The 18479-nt window shown below is 37.1% G+C and overlaps 1 protein-coding gene across 3 annotated transcripts in view; it reads right to left on the reverse strand.

Annotated features, from left to right (window-relative positions):
• LOC136877429 (sodium-coupled monocarboxylate transporter 2) overlaps positions 1-18479 on the reverse strand; it is a 426077-nt gene that overhangs the window by 57402 nt on the left and 350196 nt on the right. For 2 of the 3 annotated variants that reach the window (XM_067151461.2, XM_067151471.2), the window contains 4 exons: positions 6612-6752; positions 2844-3062; positions 2581-2699; positions 2307-2461 (listed from right to left, as the gene is read on the reverse strand). In XM_067151461.2, coding sequence (XP_067007562.1) covers positions 2307-2461; positions 2581-2699; positions 2844-3062; positions 6612-6752 — 634 coding nt within the window. The remainder of the gene's footprint in view (positions 1-2306; positions 2462-2580; positions 2700-2843; positions 3063-6611; positions 6753-18479) is intronic. The other variant, XM_067151480.2, reaches the window with a different exon arrangement.

Consider the following 18479-nt stretch of genomic DNA (forward strand, 5'->3'; position numbering starts at 1 on the left):
GGCTGCAGAAGGAATGGCATTACTAGCATCGCTCATACCTCAGTCACTTTCATATTGTCAAAGCCAAGGATAAGACAGAGACAGATCAATGAAAGTAACAAAATTGCTTTAGCCCATACCAGAAGAGCACTGTAAACACTAGGTCCTGCCAGCAAAGGCACAGTACTAATTAGATGGCGCCCATATATTTAAATTGGAGATTCCGTATCTTCCTATGTTTTTTGTTGTTGTTGATTATTTGTGTTAGATTTGAACCACAACACCCCTGAGATAAACGCTGGTTGGGACTCAGGCTTTGAGCGGGTGCACTATTCAACACAGAGGAAATCACAACAGCAGAAGCCAGTGAGGCAAAGGCAGTAGAAAGAACTGGTATGACGGTTAGTGATGTCTGTAACCAAAATGTCAGCAAGAAAGAACAATCATCAACCAGTCAGAAGAACAACAACTGAATGGGAAGCCTCACTTCATATATCATAACCCCAAGAGAAATTTTAAGATTAGGCAATGTGCAGAAACAGGCATAAAAAAGGACAGAGAAGAAAAAGTGTATTTTTGCAACAACTTGTTCAAGAAAAGTGGATTCATCCTGCAATTTGCTTCAAAAAGTACCACAAGGAGAAGAAATATAAATAGGAAATTGAGTGTTTAACTACATGTTAATTACTTAGAGTGTGCATCTTGATTGTTAAATTCATTCATATTATAGTAAATTCATTTTGCCTTCATTGTAAACATACAGCTTTTTCAAAGAAAAATACAACTAGCACAGGATCACACTAGGAAGAAAAAAGTGTTTTCAAATGGTTAAGATATGCGGATGACACTATACTTTTATGTGACAATCCAAAGGATGTGCAAACCCTACAAAACAAGGTTACCACAACCTCACTGGAATGGAGTCTTAACAACAATAGTACAAAGACAAAATTCATGGTATTTAGTTGTCAACTATGCTAAGCAGTTTTGCTGCAGTTAAATGGCCAGCTTGCATGATCAGTGGAAACCTGGACTCTGAGCAAAAAATTAATTGCTGAATCAAAACAGCAAGAACTAGCTTCAAAAAGCTGAAAAACCTGTTCTGTAATGATAACCTCAGTCTAAAAGTACCACAAATGGATAAAAGGCACTAATGATCTGTGCTGCTACATGTTAATGAGATGTGGACTTTAAACTCTAACTCCACAAGGTGAACATGAACACAATGGGAAGCACTTAAGTCCTTAAATGAGAAGCAGACCATGAACCTTCGTCTTTCGTCATACAGAGCAAAATAAAGTACCTTGGACATATTATGAATGGGAAAGAGTACCGCCTTCTGCAGCTGATACTAGAACGACAAACTGAGAGTGAGCATGTTGTTTGCTGCAAGAGGAGAACCTGGAATGGAAGGATCAATAGCACGCAAGGGCTTTTCTAGGAGATCTTTTGCCACAATGACCACCAACATCTGGGAGACTGGATACAGCAAGTGAAGAAAAAATTATCATAGGTTTATTAAACTATCAATATTCTGAACTAATTCATTAAACAATTGAATGAAACATTGGATCATACAGTATCCCTCAGAAATGGACTCAAAGAAAACCAAACATAGCTAGTTTAGGAGCATTTAAAGTAAGGCATTGGCATCCAACAGTGAAAATTTCCTGGACAGCCACAGTGAAGAGCTAAGAAATGCTGCAACTGGTAAATATTAAAAAACATGAAAAAGAAAAACCAGTAGAACTATTTTTTGGCACCATGGAAAACCTGTGACCAGGGGGTAGAGAACATGAAAATATGCTACAGTCTGGTAGCGAGCTGCTTCTTTTGTGTTGCCATTCCTTCCAGTGTCCGACTAATTGGCTGAATGGTCAGCGTACTGGCCTTCGGTTAAGAGGGTCCTGGGTTTGATTCCCGGCCGGGTTGGGGATTTTAACCTTCATTGGTTAATTCCATTGGCCTGGGGCCTGGGTGTTTGTGCTGTCCCCAACATCCCTGCAATTCACACACCACACATAACACTATCCTCCACTACAATAACATGCAGATACCTACACATGGCAGATGCCACCCACCCTCATCGGAGGGTCTGCCTTACAAGGGCTGCACTCAGCTAGAAATAGCCACACGAAATTATTATTATTATTCCTTACAGAAATCTTCAAGTTAGAAAGCTAAAGAGGAGGACAGGAACCATAGAAGGAAACATGCAATGGCAGGTTAACATAAGGAAAGAGAGCAATAGGAAGGATGGACAAGGACAAATATGAAACATTTAAGGGTACCGTACGCACAAGTAAATAATATTTAATTCCACTCACTTTCCAGTTGACAACAGGGAACAGCATAGCAAGAAGGAACACTCCTAGTAATGGCCCACTTGTAGCCGATGTCATCAACATGGAGGATTCAATAACACCAGAAAACAATCCAACACCAAATGCAATACCAATGATGAGAAGACCGTAGAAAGCACCTGTAATAAAAAGACTTTCATGAACACATTTGTAGAAAAGTCTCTTGTTACTGTCTATTATCAATACATTTTCAAGAATGAATCAGCTGTTTACAATACTAGTGTGTGCTTTCACTTACCAATCAACTTGATAACAATCAGTTGACGTTTGTCATTGAAAGTTTTGAAGTGAGGAAATAGGCAGAAGAAATCTTCCCACGTGACAGTAGACAGGGAATTAATGATTGAAACAGCTAAGCTGTTAACAGAAAAACAGGAGATTAATGTAAGAAACCAACTTTTCTGAAAGTTTAAAAGGAAAACTAAAACATTTTAATTATTTTCAATATGATTTACAAAGTAATGACAAAATTGAGACCGATTTTGAATATACAAATAATACCTGAGAGCTCCATTGAAGAGTCCTGCCATGAAAATACCAAGTAAACCTGGCAGGTACATGAACTGATCCTCCACAAAGAAAGGAACAATTTCATCAATTTTGGATATGAGGCCAAGTTTAAGTGGATCACAGTCAGCATAGTTGGCAAATATCACCATACCAGCCACCCACGAGAGACTGAAGAGAACCATAATGATAGGAATATTGGCCATTAATGTCCTGTAACAGAAAATATAAGTATTCTTTCCTCCTTTTAATATTTTATTAATTGAACATTCATACACACATTTTAATTATTAATTTTTGTGGCTTTTAGTGTTCATTAAAAATGATCTCTAAATTTTTCTCCTGTATTTTTATATGCTTTATTATACAATCAATGCCATTATTTTCCTCGGTTTCCACCCAGCTAGACTAGGTTTGATATTTGAATCTGTTTTGAAAGATTTAATTTCAAACACAATATATGGAATAGTGTTCACTCAGTCCCATCAGGACAATCAAGAAGAGGAAATGTTTCAAATCATAGTTTCTATGATGCTAAAAGAACTTAACACAGCCTAATATATCCCAAAGCCTGTGTGGAGTACATACAGTACCTGCCGAACAGATATCGCATACAAAGCAAAGTGGCCAAAAAAACACAAACACACATTTGTGGGACCCTGCTTTCACAGCTGATACTGCACCATTTATTTCTGCTCTGTTGACTATGAACTTAGCTACAGCTATACACAATTCTATTATAGAATGACTTATAATCTAAATGACTTTCAGCAATTAGGTCACGTTTGGAACATATTATTCTGAAGCTACTGAATCCATTGCTGATGGGTTAGTTTTTATGCATATGCAGCAGTAAATGTCATCTAGTGGAGTCGAGTGGCAGTAGAAGAGCAGAAGAATTGATTTCCTCCAGGAACATACCACTTACTTGAGCTTTTCGTCTACTTATTCACAAGTCTTCCCAGCCTAAGTTTGCTTTCCTTGGGTTCTTTTGCAGTTCTATCAATATTTTAATTGGTGTCTTACCAGAGACTTACACACCCTCTCCTTTACATCCTTCCTCCTCCTCATTGCATTTTTCCATTTCCCCATTTATGTGGGGTCTGCCTTCTTGTAATGTTTCTTCCACTTCATTTGATCCCTAGCATTCCAGGGGCAGAGTTTTGTGACCTACATGTCATCTCTCACCCAGTCCAGCCAGCATGTTTTGAGGTCATCCTCAACGTCCCCCCTGAGATCGGCAACCCTCCATGTTCAATTGAAGGGCAGTCTTTGAAACTGAGGTTTCACTGCTACAGAGTACATGTCCATGCCACCTTTATATCCTTGCTGCTCCTAAATACCCTCATAACCATATGAAGAGATCTGTAACCTTTATTTAAAACCTTGTTAATATGATTACCCCATCAACACAATACCTATTAACACTGAGAGGACTTTCCCTCTTGGTGAAACTTACAACCTGACTTTTCGTCCTGTTTACCATCATACCATTGTCTCCTGTCCATCTCTCAATATTGTCAAGGTCGTTTTACAGTCGCTCACAATTCTGTAATGCATTTACTACTCTATACAGAATAACATCATCTGTAAAAAGCCTAATCTGCGATTCCAGTTCTTTACTCATATTTTTTATACTGTATATATATATATATATATATATATATATATATATATAAACATCAGAAAACAAAGGTACCAATAATGCTACCCTGCACGACAAAATGTAGCCACTTATTCAACCCTTCTTTTGTCTAGTCCAATAGCCCTCATTTTTATCACCAGTCTCCCATGATCTACTTTACCAAAAGCCTTGGATACGTCAGTATCTGCTATACTGGAGTCCTATACAAGTTGAACCTCATTGGAAAAACCCAAACTGCCTTCTATCAAACCAGTTAGTAATTTTGCAAATGTGTAATATTGTCAGAAATAATGCTTTTCCAGGACAGCTACCAGTCTTTCTTCCGAAAAAAGGAAAAAAAAAAAAGGCTGTTAGTTGACGCAAGTGCGATAACAGGTATAACTTGAAAATAATTTTCTCTCACCCATGGGTAACTAACACAAATATCGAGCTCAAATAATAATGATAATTATTATTATTTTACGATTATTATTGTATGCATAGCTGTGAAGTGTTACATCCATTTAGTATTAGTATTATTTACGTAGTTAAGTTATATGTACGGACGAAATGATCACACTGTTTTGAGGTTATGTCAGGAAAGAGGCACTGTATATTGACATTTATATCAATTAATGTAAATACCTGTAAATTAATATTATAATTTATTCTTACCTGTATATATAAAATGTAATCTGTAATTGTGAAACACACTGTAACTTCCAGAATTGTAATAAGGCACTAGAACATTTGAGAATATTCTATACATTGTAATCTATGTATTGAACACTCTGGAATATTCTAGAAGGTAATTTCTTTTCAATCAATCAGTCACTACTGATCTATATTTAGGGCAGTTGCCCAGGTGGCAAATTCTCTATCTGTTGTTTTCCTAGCCTTTTCTTAAGTGATTGCAAATTTATTGAACATCTCCCTTGGTAAGTTATTCCAATCCCTAACATCTATATCATAAGTGGTATGTTCCGAGCTGTCTGTGGAGAGATGGCGTGGAAAGATCACAATAAGAAGATAAAGTTGCAATTCAAGAGGACAAATTGGGGCAAATATTCCTATATAGAAAGGGTAGTTAGGGATTGGAATAACTTACCAAGGGGGATAAATAAATCAATAAATTTCCTATTTCTTTGAAATCATTTAAGAAAAGGCTACGAAAACAACAGATAGGGAATCTGCCATACGGACGACTGCCCTAAATGCAGATCAGTACCGTAGATTGATTAATTGATTGACTGACTGATTGATTGATTTATTGATTGATTCATTGATTATACTGAACAATGACAGTAACAGTACTGCATATATATACAGAGTAGGCTATTTTAAAATTTACTGCCTGTAGAATGACATTTTCTTAATTCACTTATACACAATAAATCATGCCAATTAATTCATTATATTATGAGACTGCCTTGTATATGAACAAAGTATTCAGAGTGATTAGAGCCAGCCATTTCATTCAGGTCATTTTTTGAAATATGTGACCGCTGACTATGATGTGAGAAGACTGCTTAAAGGAGGGGATATTAACATAAGTACTTTATCGGAAATATAATTGGTATTGAAGTGACCACTAAATGAAATTGGTCATTTAAGCAGGTTTTGCTGTATATTGTCAGAATCATTGTATACTGCTGTCTTTATACATTGAAGTACCATCTATCTGTTAATGAAATTGGGTCAAAATCAAGGGCAGTGGCTCCATTGCCGACTCTACTAAACACAGAACTCGAGAAAAGTACCACTAACAAAAGATACAGTTTCTAAATACCTGAAAAGAAAAGAAGATTTCTGATATCGGAACACAATATAATAAACCTATAAGAAATCATTGTCATCCATTGAAATTCATGACAAGCTGATCTTTTATAAATATTAACACTTGGCTGTCTGCTTTAAATTCTTGGCAAATGGAGATTTTGTGCCTGATGTAACTCATATGCACAACAATATCTATAGCATTCATTCCTAACTTTTCATAAGATTTGCATTAGCAACTTTTATTACGTCTTTAATCTCAAGCTGGATTATGTACTTTAATACAATTAATACTAGCTCTTTATCACTTAATATTTTTCTTATTTGTAAGAAGAGTTAACAACATCTAATATCGAACTTACTTGATAACAGCTTTTTGAGATCCCATACTGCAATATCTCTGCACAAAACTCTGCTGACAACCAAAAATGGATAGAGACATAAACAACTGGCCAACCACAGCAGAAACTGTTGACACTCTGATAGTTGGATCCAAGTCAAAACTAGAAGTGAAGGGAAAAAGAAAACCATCAATGTTTCAATAACAAGACAAATATAGTGATTGAAGAGAAATACAAAATGAAAATATCCTGGATTAATAAAATGCACACAAAGAATAAAGTCATGAACTTTCCAGATTTTCTTTTAACTTTCAACGTTGTGAACTGCAGAGCTGTCTATCCTGCACTGAAGGACGAAAAGCAAGTAAAGAAGAATTCCAGTGCAACAATGGACAGGAACATTCTGATCATTGTCAATAGTCATGGAAGGATGTATAATGAAATTCTACAATCCATACTAACCCCAGATAACAAAATTCGGAGCATTATGAAGCCAATTGCTCACAGAGAGGTAGTGAAAGACACAAACTAAGACATAAGTACAAATGATATAGGGCAATGAAGTAAAACTGTTTGTAAAAAAAATAGATTATGCCTTACATGAGCTTTTACCTACAACACATAAAACTAATGTAATTTTCCACTCTATGCTGTACAGATATGATTTGCCAGAGTTAATGATCTAATTGAGAGAGCTAATAACCACATTGTGAAAATAGTAAATGCATGAAAAACAGTCAAAAGGGAAAGAATAGCTATTAACTTTGAACCTGAGAGATTATGCAGACTCCAGTTTACTAGGTATGTGCTTCATATGAACAAACAGGGTAAATTTCTGGTACGCAGTCAGCTAGAAAGTTTAAGGGATTTAATAAACTACCGGTACTGGTAGGAGGAAAATGTTACCTCAGCCCACACTGCTAGTTGAATGGGTGATAAGTAGAGCTAGGATTTTTATGTAAATACATATTCTTTCCCCTTTGCTTATGCATAACTAAAAGTGATAAACGTCCATGAATTAGAACCTTAGCTACCACATAATTACATTTTATTGTTACATATTTGATCATAATGACATCTTTTTACATATTTTTACTTGTTTATGTAAAATTACATATTCTATCTCTAACTGTATTATTATTATTATTATTATTTTTTTTTTTTTTGCAAGTGAAATATATGGTAATTCAAAACAGTCTGCAGACAATATTTGTTCACTAGAAACCCGGTACATGAAACGGATTTTCCAAGCTATTCGTAAGCTGCTGAGAAAGGGCCAGGGAAGAATTCCAAGAAAAATATTAGTGAAAATAAGGGGATGGGAATTCACATCACACCCTGCTGGAGACTCAGCGGCTGAACTTGAGTTTATTTCAGTTGTCGAGCGAGTGCCTGAGACTCTACTTTTCAACCTGTTGTTCAGAAAGGTTTTTATATTTCCTCCCACCCAACAAACAAAGTGTGTCCCTCACAATACTTACTCTTGAGTTTATACATTTTTCCACCTGTGATGCCTCTGTAGCATCAAAATCATCATCAAAGTTAAAGTCATGGGTTACAATAGATAATTCGTTCACTACTGATGGAGCTGTGGTTCTCTGTCAAGCTTGTAATAAGAAGATTACATGTTAAATGAAATCACAACTTGAACAACATGTGCGCAGTGCCCTGCATACCTCATTATTGGCAAGCTGGATGGAGAAGAATCCCCTACACCTTTTCTAATTTCTTCAAAAGTGTTGGAACACACAAACTGTGCAACAGTGACTCATTTTTTGAATGATGGACTTAAGGTGTTGTGGCTGGAAGGCGTTCAAAAAGATAAAGTTCTTGTTATTTTTTCTGATGCTGCAGTGTACACGCTAAAGACTGGAATTGCTTTTCGTGTGTTCTGTCAAAATATGATCAATTTTACCTGTCTCGCCCATGGACGCCAATGTGTTGCCGAAGAAGTGCCAAAGTAAATATCCACAAGTGAACAACACTTTTTCAAACACCAAGGAAGTATTCATTAAAGCCCCCCAGTGTGTGCTGCACTAGAGAGAACAATAATTGACAAATGTAACATTGCCCACTCAACCTGTACTGACTAGGTGGGGTATGTGGATCGAAGCTACCTGCTTTTATAATGAACATTTTAAATATGTGAAGTCTGTGATAGATTTGTTTCCAAGTAAATCAGCAATTTCTGTGAGAGATGCCCAAAGTGCCTTCAGTTATTCTAATATACAGTGCCAATTAGCTCATATCCAAAGCAATATGGGATTCTTTCATTTTAAAATTAGAAATTCTTGGCATGCCTTTGATGAAATCATTGGACATATGAAAGATGTGAAATCTAAGTTAAGTACTGTTGAAGGGACCATTGGAATAGGAGTAATGACAAAATTTGAATCTGTTATAGAGAGAAACACTGGCTTCTCAACACTCACTGCAGTGTGGAAGATCCTCAGCGGTGAAGTAGAGAATCCTCCAGATGATCTCCCCCCTGAAAAATTTAATTTATTGAAATTTGCACCAGCAACTTCCTGTGATGTGGAGAGATCATTTTCTGCATACAAAAACATCCTCTCTGACTGGCAGCATTCCATGGCAATGGAAAACTTTTGAAATGTATCTGATACTTCATTGCAGGAAGTAGTGAAGTAAGTAGATTGATGATGATGCTTGTTGTTTTAAGTGGCCTAACATCGAAGGTCATCAGCCCCATGGTAAGTAGATTGAGTTTTGCAAAAGTAATGTTTAGTGGACAGATATTTTAAACAGCGACTATGAAAATTATAATAATTGTGAAACTTCAATTAAATTTTTGCATTTCATAAATAATGGAATTTATTTAAGTAATATGGACATGTTTTGATTAATTATTGTATCACACACTATTTTGAAAAAATGTAATAAATAAAATGAGGAATCTTCAACTAATATTATATTTAAAATACAGTGAACGCCGGTTATTGTAATCACGGATAATGTTATTAAACATATTATATAATCACTTTTATGAAGTCGCGTACAGACAAATACTGAAACATTGAAAATCTTCCATTTATTGTGATCATGAATTTGGTTTATGTTATCACATTTGTTTTCAAGGATTTTGTTCTCAAGTATGTGAGTAGAGTGCATACAAAGGAATGCTCCCAACTTTTAAAAACCTGTTTTTACACTGCGCATGTCTTGGAAGAAACGAGAAAATATAATGTACAAACAAATACACGGTGAGCAGAAGGACATTGATTCTTAAGGGTTATAAATTTCATGTTGTTGGTCCGTATTGAACTGAGAATAACATATGAGTAACAACACAGTAAAGGTTTCCACCTATTCAATACAAAATATATTCACAATATTTTAAAATTACATGGAACTAGTTTTGACCCATCTAGGGGTCATCATCAGCCATATCAAAGCAAAGATCACTCTTGATGAAATCCTAAGAACATGTTAATTTTAACAGTAAGATTATTATGGAATAACAAGTGAATGTGGTAAATGAACTGAGATGTTAGTATGGGACAGGTGAGTAATAGCTAATAAATATACAAGGAATATACATAAGAGGTTTGGAACAAAGTATAAAAGGGGGCTTAGTGTTGTAAAAATTATGTAATCATGGAAAACAGTAAGAACTTATGTATATTCCTTGTATATTTATTAGCTATTACTCACCTGTCCCGTACTAACATCTCAGTTCATTTACCACATTCACTTGTTATTCCATAATAATCTTACTGTTAAAATTAACATGTTCTTAGGATTTCGTCAAGAGTGATCTTTGCTTTGATATGGCTGATGATGACCCCTAGATGGGTCGAAACTAGTTCCATGTAATTTTAAAATATTGTGAATATATTTTGTATTGAATAGGCGGAAACCTTTACTGTGTTGTTATTCACATTGATTCTGTCGCTGCTGAGAGGTGGATAGAAGAGTGGCCTAAAATTGCTTCTGAATTCCCTCCCAAACGTGTGCATAATGCTGATGAGACTGCACTGCATTATCGTGCCTTGCCCGAACACACTTACTTGTTCAAAAATGAAAGTGCTAAAGGCTCTAAAACCTCCAAGGAATGAGTAAGTGTTACGTTGGGAAAAGTAAGAACCCACGTTGCTTTAAAGGCATCAATAAGTTTCCAGTGGACTATCATTCCAACTGTAATGCATGGATGAGTGCACCAATTTTCAAAAAAGGCTACTGAAGTGGAATAATAGGCTGGACCATAAAATAGTTTAGCTGGTTGACAATTGTGCAGCACACATTGTGAATTGTGAGCTCAAGAACATCAATGTGGTTTTCTTACCGGCGAATACAACTTCATTAATTCAACCATGGAATCAAGGAATTATTCACACCATGAAAGTGTATTAATGCCTTGAAATGCGCACAAGAATCTTAGAAAACAGAGGACTCACATAAAAACTAGTGCCGCATCTTCTAGACATGTCATGGGATATTGTCTCAGCACTTACAATAAGGAACTGTTTCCAGCATGGGGGTTTTTAAGAGAGTTACCAGAAGTAGAGGAGAATGTTGAACTGTGTCCAACAGGCTTAACGGATGATGAATTTCAGGAATGGATGAACATAGATGAGGGCATCATTACTGATGCGAAACAGACAGAAGACGACATGTGAGGCAGTTACTTCTGCAGAATTAGATATGAGAGGTGAAGAACACTGAACAGAAGATAGTGATGCTGATGATGACGATGTTGTCGAAACTTCCCGAACACACTGTCCTGCAGTGATGTATTCCGGTATCTGTTTCATTGTAGTGCATGTAGATTATTAATAAATACAGTAGGCTACCTATCAATTTTCATTTTTCAGCTACTGTTATCAATCGGTTAATATTATCAAATTATCACGTCCCAGAATGATCATAAGTGGCTGTGTATCACTGTATATCATTTATACACAAATTAAATTAATATTACATATTTTAATTTCTTATGTAATATTACATATTTCATCTAATATTATTACATAAATATGTACATATTTTGCATTCTGATATTACATAAAAGTCTTAGCCCTAGTGACAAGATATAAGGACAATTTTGACATTACCGGTAGTTCTTTTTAAGGAAAATGTAAGTAGCTATAGGCTAGTGATAATATTTTTAATAATAATGTAAATGCAGCCAGGGGCTTCCATATTTGAACAAATAGCAATTCAGATGTTAATAGGCTACGTGGTTTTAGAGATAATCAATCAATCAATCAATACTGATCTGCATTTAGGGCAGTCGCCCAGGTGGCAGATTCCCTATCTGTTGCTTTCCTAGCCTTTTCCGAAATGATTTCAAAGAAATTGGAAATTTATTGAACATCTCCCTTGGTAAATTATTCCAATCCCTAACTCGCCTTCCTATAAATGAATATTTGCCCCAGTTTGTCCTCTTGAATTCCAACTTTATCTTCATATTGTGATCTTTCCTACTTTTATAAACGTCATTCAAACCTATTCGTCTACTAATGTCATTCCACGCCATCTCTCCGCTGACAGCTCGGAACATACCACTTATAATACCAATATAAATGGTCCGTTATTGGACATTATAAATTTTCCAGCTAACTCATTCCTGGTTGTCAGCGTTTCGCCCTCGTGTGCTAGGCTGGGCTCATCAGTTGGTACCTAGCACACCTACCAAGACGCTGGTTAGTGCATACCGTGGAGGCCACTGCATAAGCTAATTGTAGCCACCGGCAGTGCCAATGCACTATGAGACACTTTGTCCCATTATCAAAAATTGATGCCTGCTTGGCCATCAGATGATATAGATGTTGATTCCCATAGGGAATCTGAAATATTTGTTCCGAATGAGCAAATTTATAATACCAATATAAATGGTCCGTTATTGGACATTATAAATTTTCCAGCTAACTCATTCCTGGTTGTCAGCGTTTCGCCCTCGTGTGCTAGGCTGGGCTCATCAGTTGGTACCTCATTGCTCATTCGGAACAAATATTTCAGATTCCCTATGGGAATCAACATCTATATCATCTGATGGCCAAGCAGGCATCAATTTTTGATAATGGGACAAAGTGTCTCATAGTGCATTGGCACTGCCGGTGGCTACAATTAGCTTATGCAGTGGCCTCCACGGTATGCACTAACCAGCGTCTTGGTAGGTGTGCTAGGTACCAACTGATGAGCCCAGCCTAGCACACGAGGGCGAAACGCTGACAACCAGGAATGAGTTAGCTGGAAAATTTATAATGTCCAATAACGGACCATTTATATTGGTATTATAAATTTGCTCATTCGGAACAAATATTTCAGATTCCCTATGGGAATCAACATCTATATCATCTGATGGCCAAGCAGGCATCAATTTTTGATAATGGGACAAAGTGTCTCATAGTGCATTGGCACTGCCGGTGGCTACAATTAGCTTATGCAGTGGCCTCCACGGTATGCACTAACCAGCGTCTTGGTAGGTGTGCTAGGTACCAACTGATGAGCCCAGCCTAGCACACGAGGGCGAAACGCTGACAACCAGGAATGAGTTAGCTGGAAAATTTATAATGTCCAATAACGGACCATTTATATTGGTATTATAAATTTGCTCATTCGGAACAAATATTTCAGATTCCCTATGGGAATCAACATCTATATCATCTGATGGCCAAGCAGGCATCAATTTTTGATAATGGGACAAAGTGTCTCATAGTGCATTGGCACTGCCGGTGGCTACAATTAGCTTATGCAGTGGCCTCCACGGTATGCACTAACCAGCGTCTTGGTAGGTGTGCTAGGTACCAACTGATGAGCCCAGCCTAGCACACGAGGGCGAAACGCTGACAACCAGGAATGAGTTAGCTGGAAAATTTATAATGTCCAATAACGGACCATTTATATTGGTATTATAAATTTGCTCATTCGGAACAAATATTTCAGATTCCCTATGGGAATCAACATCTATAACATACCACTTAGTCGAGCAGCTCTTCTTCTTTCTCTCAATTTTTCCCAACTCAAACAATGCAGCATTTTTGTAACGCCACTCTTTTGTCGGAAATCACCCAGAACAAATCGAGCTGCTTTTCTTTGGATTTTTTCCGGTTCTTGAATCAGGTAATCCTGGTGAGGGTCCCATACACTGGAACCATACTCTAGTTGGGGTCTTACCAGAGACTTATATGCACTCTCCTTTACATCCTTACTACAACCCCTAAACACCCTCATAACCATGTGCAGAGATCGGTACCCTTTATTTACAATCCCATTTATGTGATTACCCCAGTGAAGATCTTTCCTTATATTAACACCTAGATACTTACAATGATCCCCAAAAGGAACTTTCACCCCATCAACACAGTAATTAAAACTGAGAGGACTTTTCCTATTTGTGAAACTCACAACCTGACTTTTAGCCCCGTTTATCAACATACCATTGCCTGCTGTCCATTTCACAACATTTTCGAGGTCACGTTGCAGTTGCTCACAATCTTGTAACTTATTTATCACTCTATAGAGAATAACATCATCCGCAAAAAGCCTTACCTCCGATTCCACTCCTTTACTCATATCATTTATATATATAAGAAAACATAAAGGTCCGATAACACTGCCCTGAGGAACACCCCTCTCAACTATTACAGGGTCAGACAAAGCTTCACCTACTCTAACTCTCTGAGATCTATTTTCTAGAAATATAGCAACCCATTCAGTCACTCTTCAGTTCATCAAGTGATGTTTCAGAACAAATAGCAAATGGTACATTAAGAATAGTTCATCAAAAAGTATTGTACAACACATATCTCAGCAACTAAACAGAGGTTATAGAGGAGTTCCTCCTAATAAACAGGCCTGATATATTCATTGTACCAGAACACAGTCTTAGGACAGAGGAACTTATATTTTACAGGGTTCAAAATTATAGGTTAGTTCATAGTTACTGTAGAGATACTGGTAAACACAAGAGTGGAGTTGTCGCTATATATTGCAGAGATGACAGGTCTTTTGTTTATCAGAAGACAACAAATGTAAAACAGACTAGTGTAGAAATGGAAATATACTGGGCGAGTTGGCCGTGCGGTTAGGAGCGCGCAGCTGTGAGCTTGCATCCAGGATTTGTGGATTCTAACCCCACTGTCGGTAGCCCTGAAGATGGCTTTCCATAGTTTCCTATTTTCACACCAGGCAAATGCTGGGGCTGTACCTTAATTAAGGCCACGGTCGCTTCCTTCCCATTCCTAGCCCTTTCCTATCCCATTGTCACCATAAGACCTATCTGTGTCAGTGCGATGTTAAAACAAATAACAAAAAAAAAGAAAAACAGAAATGGAAATAATTTTTTTGCTGTAAATGTAGAAATAGGAACTGAAAACTTTACTGTCATTGGTATGTAACTTACAGATGCCCAGGGGTTAATGTAAACAATTTCTTTGAAATTTTGGATGAGTTAATGGGTGACTGGACAAAGATAAAGTTGTAGGGCCTACTGCTAGGAGATCTCAATATAGATTGCTTAACTGAAACTATCTCTTACCAACTATGTGATATATGGTACCGGTACTCAAAATACACAATACTAGAGATATTTTGCAGTGTCCAAGAAGAATAACACCAACCTCAAAAACAGGAATCAATCACATTAAGACAAACAGATACAAATTCTTACCATGCTAAGGTATATTTTGATTAGAGTGGTCAGTCAATAAATATACTGTATAATGTGAAATTTCAGTCCAGCATAAGAACATTAGTAAATATTAATTACTTGAAAGAAAATCTTCAAACAGAAAAGTGGAATCCAGTCTTCATAGTCAATAATCAGATTCTTCTCTTTGAAGCGATGACCTATAGTTTTCGTGGGATTACAAGTTTTCTGAAAGTCCATCAAACCCTGAGAAAGTGTTGAGGAACATTTATTTATCTTAAGATTCTTAAAAGAACAATGCACATATAAATTTGCATTACAACTGTTAGGCAGGGCAGGATCTTAAAACTTAATAATTTGGGCTTACAGGAAACTGATTTTTCTAGGGATCCTGTGGGCATCAACTTCTAGGTGCCTCATTAATTCATGTCAATTTTCATTTTTTCATTAATAGAGAGAGAGAGAGAGAGAGAGAGAGAGAGAGAGATTGCTCTAAACAGACTTTCATTTACAAATATGTAGACTGTCTGGATCTATAGTTGACCTGTTATTTCTGAAGTCATATTGCTCCTTTTCCAACTATGATGGTTCACAGCCTTCAGTCTATGATCTTTGAGAATTTTCAACCCACGTGACAGGAGATTTATCGCTGTATAGTGGATGGATTTTTACGTATTCGCTTTTTTTTTTTCTTGATTAGGGGAATAACACCCTTATCCTAGTATGAAGATACTTTGTTGTCCTCTCATACTGTATTAAGCACTCTGTGTACCCACTGCAGACCCTATACCCCAGCTGCTTTGATCATATCTGCATTCACTACTTCTACTCCTAGCAGTTTTAATTTAGGCATAATCCCTAATGCTGCTTCAGTTCCTGTTCAGATTATAGGGAGCTCCTCTGAGCATGCTTCCATATCTTGTTCTATGTTTCTCTTTTCCTCTGATCCATTCGGAAGGTGGTTCAAATGGTCTTTCGGGACCTCCTTTCTGATTAATTCCCATTTTCATCTTCAAGTGCCTTGATTGTAGCAATTGGTTTCCTTTTGTTTTTGACCATCCTGTATTTCCTTCGTACACTTTCTGTGCAAAAATCCAAACTTTTGTCTTCTCTCCTTGAACTATCCTTTTGACCTTCAGCTCCTTATCTCTGTACACTTTTTTGAGGTCCTTGATCTTTGCTCCATTCCTTACAAGTTCCAATTTTATTTTCTCTCAGTGATGCATCCCTTTCTCTTATGGCTGCTCTCACACTCATTCCACCATTAATTTCCTTCTTCACTTGCATACTTGTCTGCCCACAGTCTTCAAAAGCTTCCTTTACCAAGACTCTCTTCCATCTGGCCCATTCTTCATCTCTTGGCAACTGACCTCATGCCTGGTCCTGATAGTCTTCTCTCTTGTCCAATTTCTGAAGCTCTGTCACTTTGGCATCTTCCTGTTGGTGCTTTTGGTATGTGAAAGTCTTTCAGATCTGTTACTGGTACTACCCTAATCGGTGGTCACTATCAAGGCTCTAGGTATTACTTTGGTATCTGTCATAAACCTACTCCTTCCTTGATCTGTAATGACACAATATATTACAGTCTTATGTTGTCTATCCCAACTGTACCTCATTACCTTATTACAGACTTTTCTTGAACCAGCCAATTTTTACCACCAAACTATATTTCGTACAGAAGTCACAGGGATGTTTCCCTTTTGTATTCCTTCCACCATACCTATACAGTCCCTTCACTTTCTCATACCAGACTTCTCTGTCTTTATCTGTGCATTCAGGTCTTCTATGATGATGGTTCTTTCTTCATGGATGGCTTTTTCTAGATCTTTCAGAAATTACTGTTTATCATCCTGGTTACGCCCAGTCTGTGGTGCATACACTTGTACCAGTGATAGTTTCTCTGTTCCCTAGAAGCACAGTTGCCTTTATTATTCTTTCATTGACATACTGTACATCAGTGATCCCTTCCAGGTCATTCACCATGATGAATCCTACTTTCTTCCTCACCTCTTAGTTCTTACCTTGCCACCATATGTTATACTGTTTCCTCAACTTATTCATCCCTTTACCTTTCCACTTAATCTCACTCAGCCCCAGGCTTACCATTATTTTCTTGCCTGCTAGGTCTTTACACTTTCCTGCAAGACCAGGTACAATGATGGTCCCAATTCGTGTTTTATCCCCCAAGATTGGTGCATGGTTTCATGACCCTGTCTTTCATCAGGCAGTAAGCCATTATACCTGGGATAGGTCTACTAATTCTGATGCCTTAGGCTACATTTACACTAGCAAGTTCTTGCAGCAATTTACTTGCACAGAGCAACTTGCAAGTCTAAATTCCCCAGCAAGCTGACTTGCAGCACTTGTACCAGCAATTAGCAGTTAGCAATTTCTTGGACATGAAGCTTGCAGCCAGTCTCATGCAAGCAGTGTGAAGGACATTTCGTAAGCTTCTGCAAGTTATTTGCACTGATAGAATCCAATCCTATTTTGTGCACGTGGAAGGTGCAAGTTGTGGTAAGTAGGTAATCACATTTCACACATTTGTTTCTGTGTATATTGTAATTTAATTTGAAAAACATAATTACATTCATGTGATCACCACACATTTGCTCAAATTTATTTTTCAGAAATGGAGGAAAAACAAAAAACAAATGGTCCACGAAGGACACCAGTTAATTGATACAAAAAATTGAGAGCTTCCCAGCAATTTGGGATGTTTACCTCGTACAGCAGTGAATTCAGAGACAGAAGTAAGAAATCCAATACTTTCAACACAACTGTGGAGGATTTTAATGCATCACTGAAGGAAATACTGCTAAAATGGCACAACTTGAAAACACAGTTTTCCCAGAAAGTGAAGAAACTTGCAAAATTAAAAAGTGGCTCCTCAGGGATACTGGTAGAGTCTTGGTGGGTGTATTTCTCAGCAATGAAATTCATAGAGAGTAGCATTGCAGCGACTTTGGATAGAGTATGTTCCTTAGCAAAGACAAGCCTATTTGTTTTCCTCTTTTTTTTTTTTTTTTTTTTTTTTAGGGCAAGGTTGTGGATCCTTTATTCCCTATTCTCCCTATTATGGAATATTTATTACTGTAGTTACTTGAATTTTCAAAATACTGTGCACTGGATTTTGGGTTGTGATTTTATGAAATTTTACGCCTGTTTTATTTAAGAGAGGAAGAGAGTTTTGTGAGGGCGGGTCCCTAATTATGTTACTGTTTTTACTATTGCGTACTTTTCATAAGCTGCTTGACCGAAGCAGCACCAGCTGACTT

The sequence above is a fragment of the Anabrus simplex genome, chromosome 1, assembly GCF_040414725.1.
Source record: "Anabrus simplex isolate iqAnaSimp1 chromosome 1, ASM4041472v1, whole genome shotgun sequence".
NCBI lineage: Eukaryota > Metazoa > Arthropoda > Insecta > Orthoptera > Tettigoniidae > Anabrus > Anabrus simplex.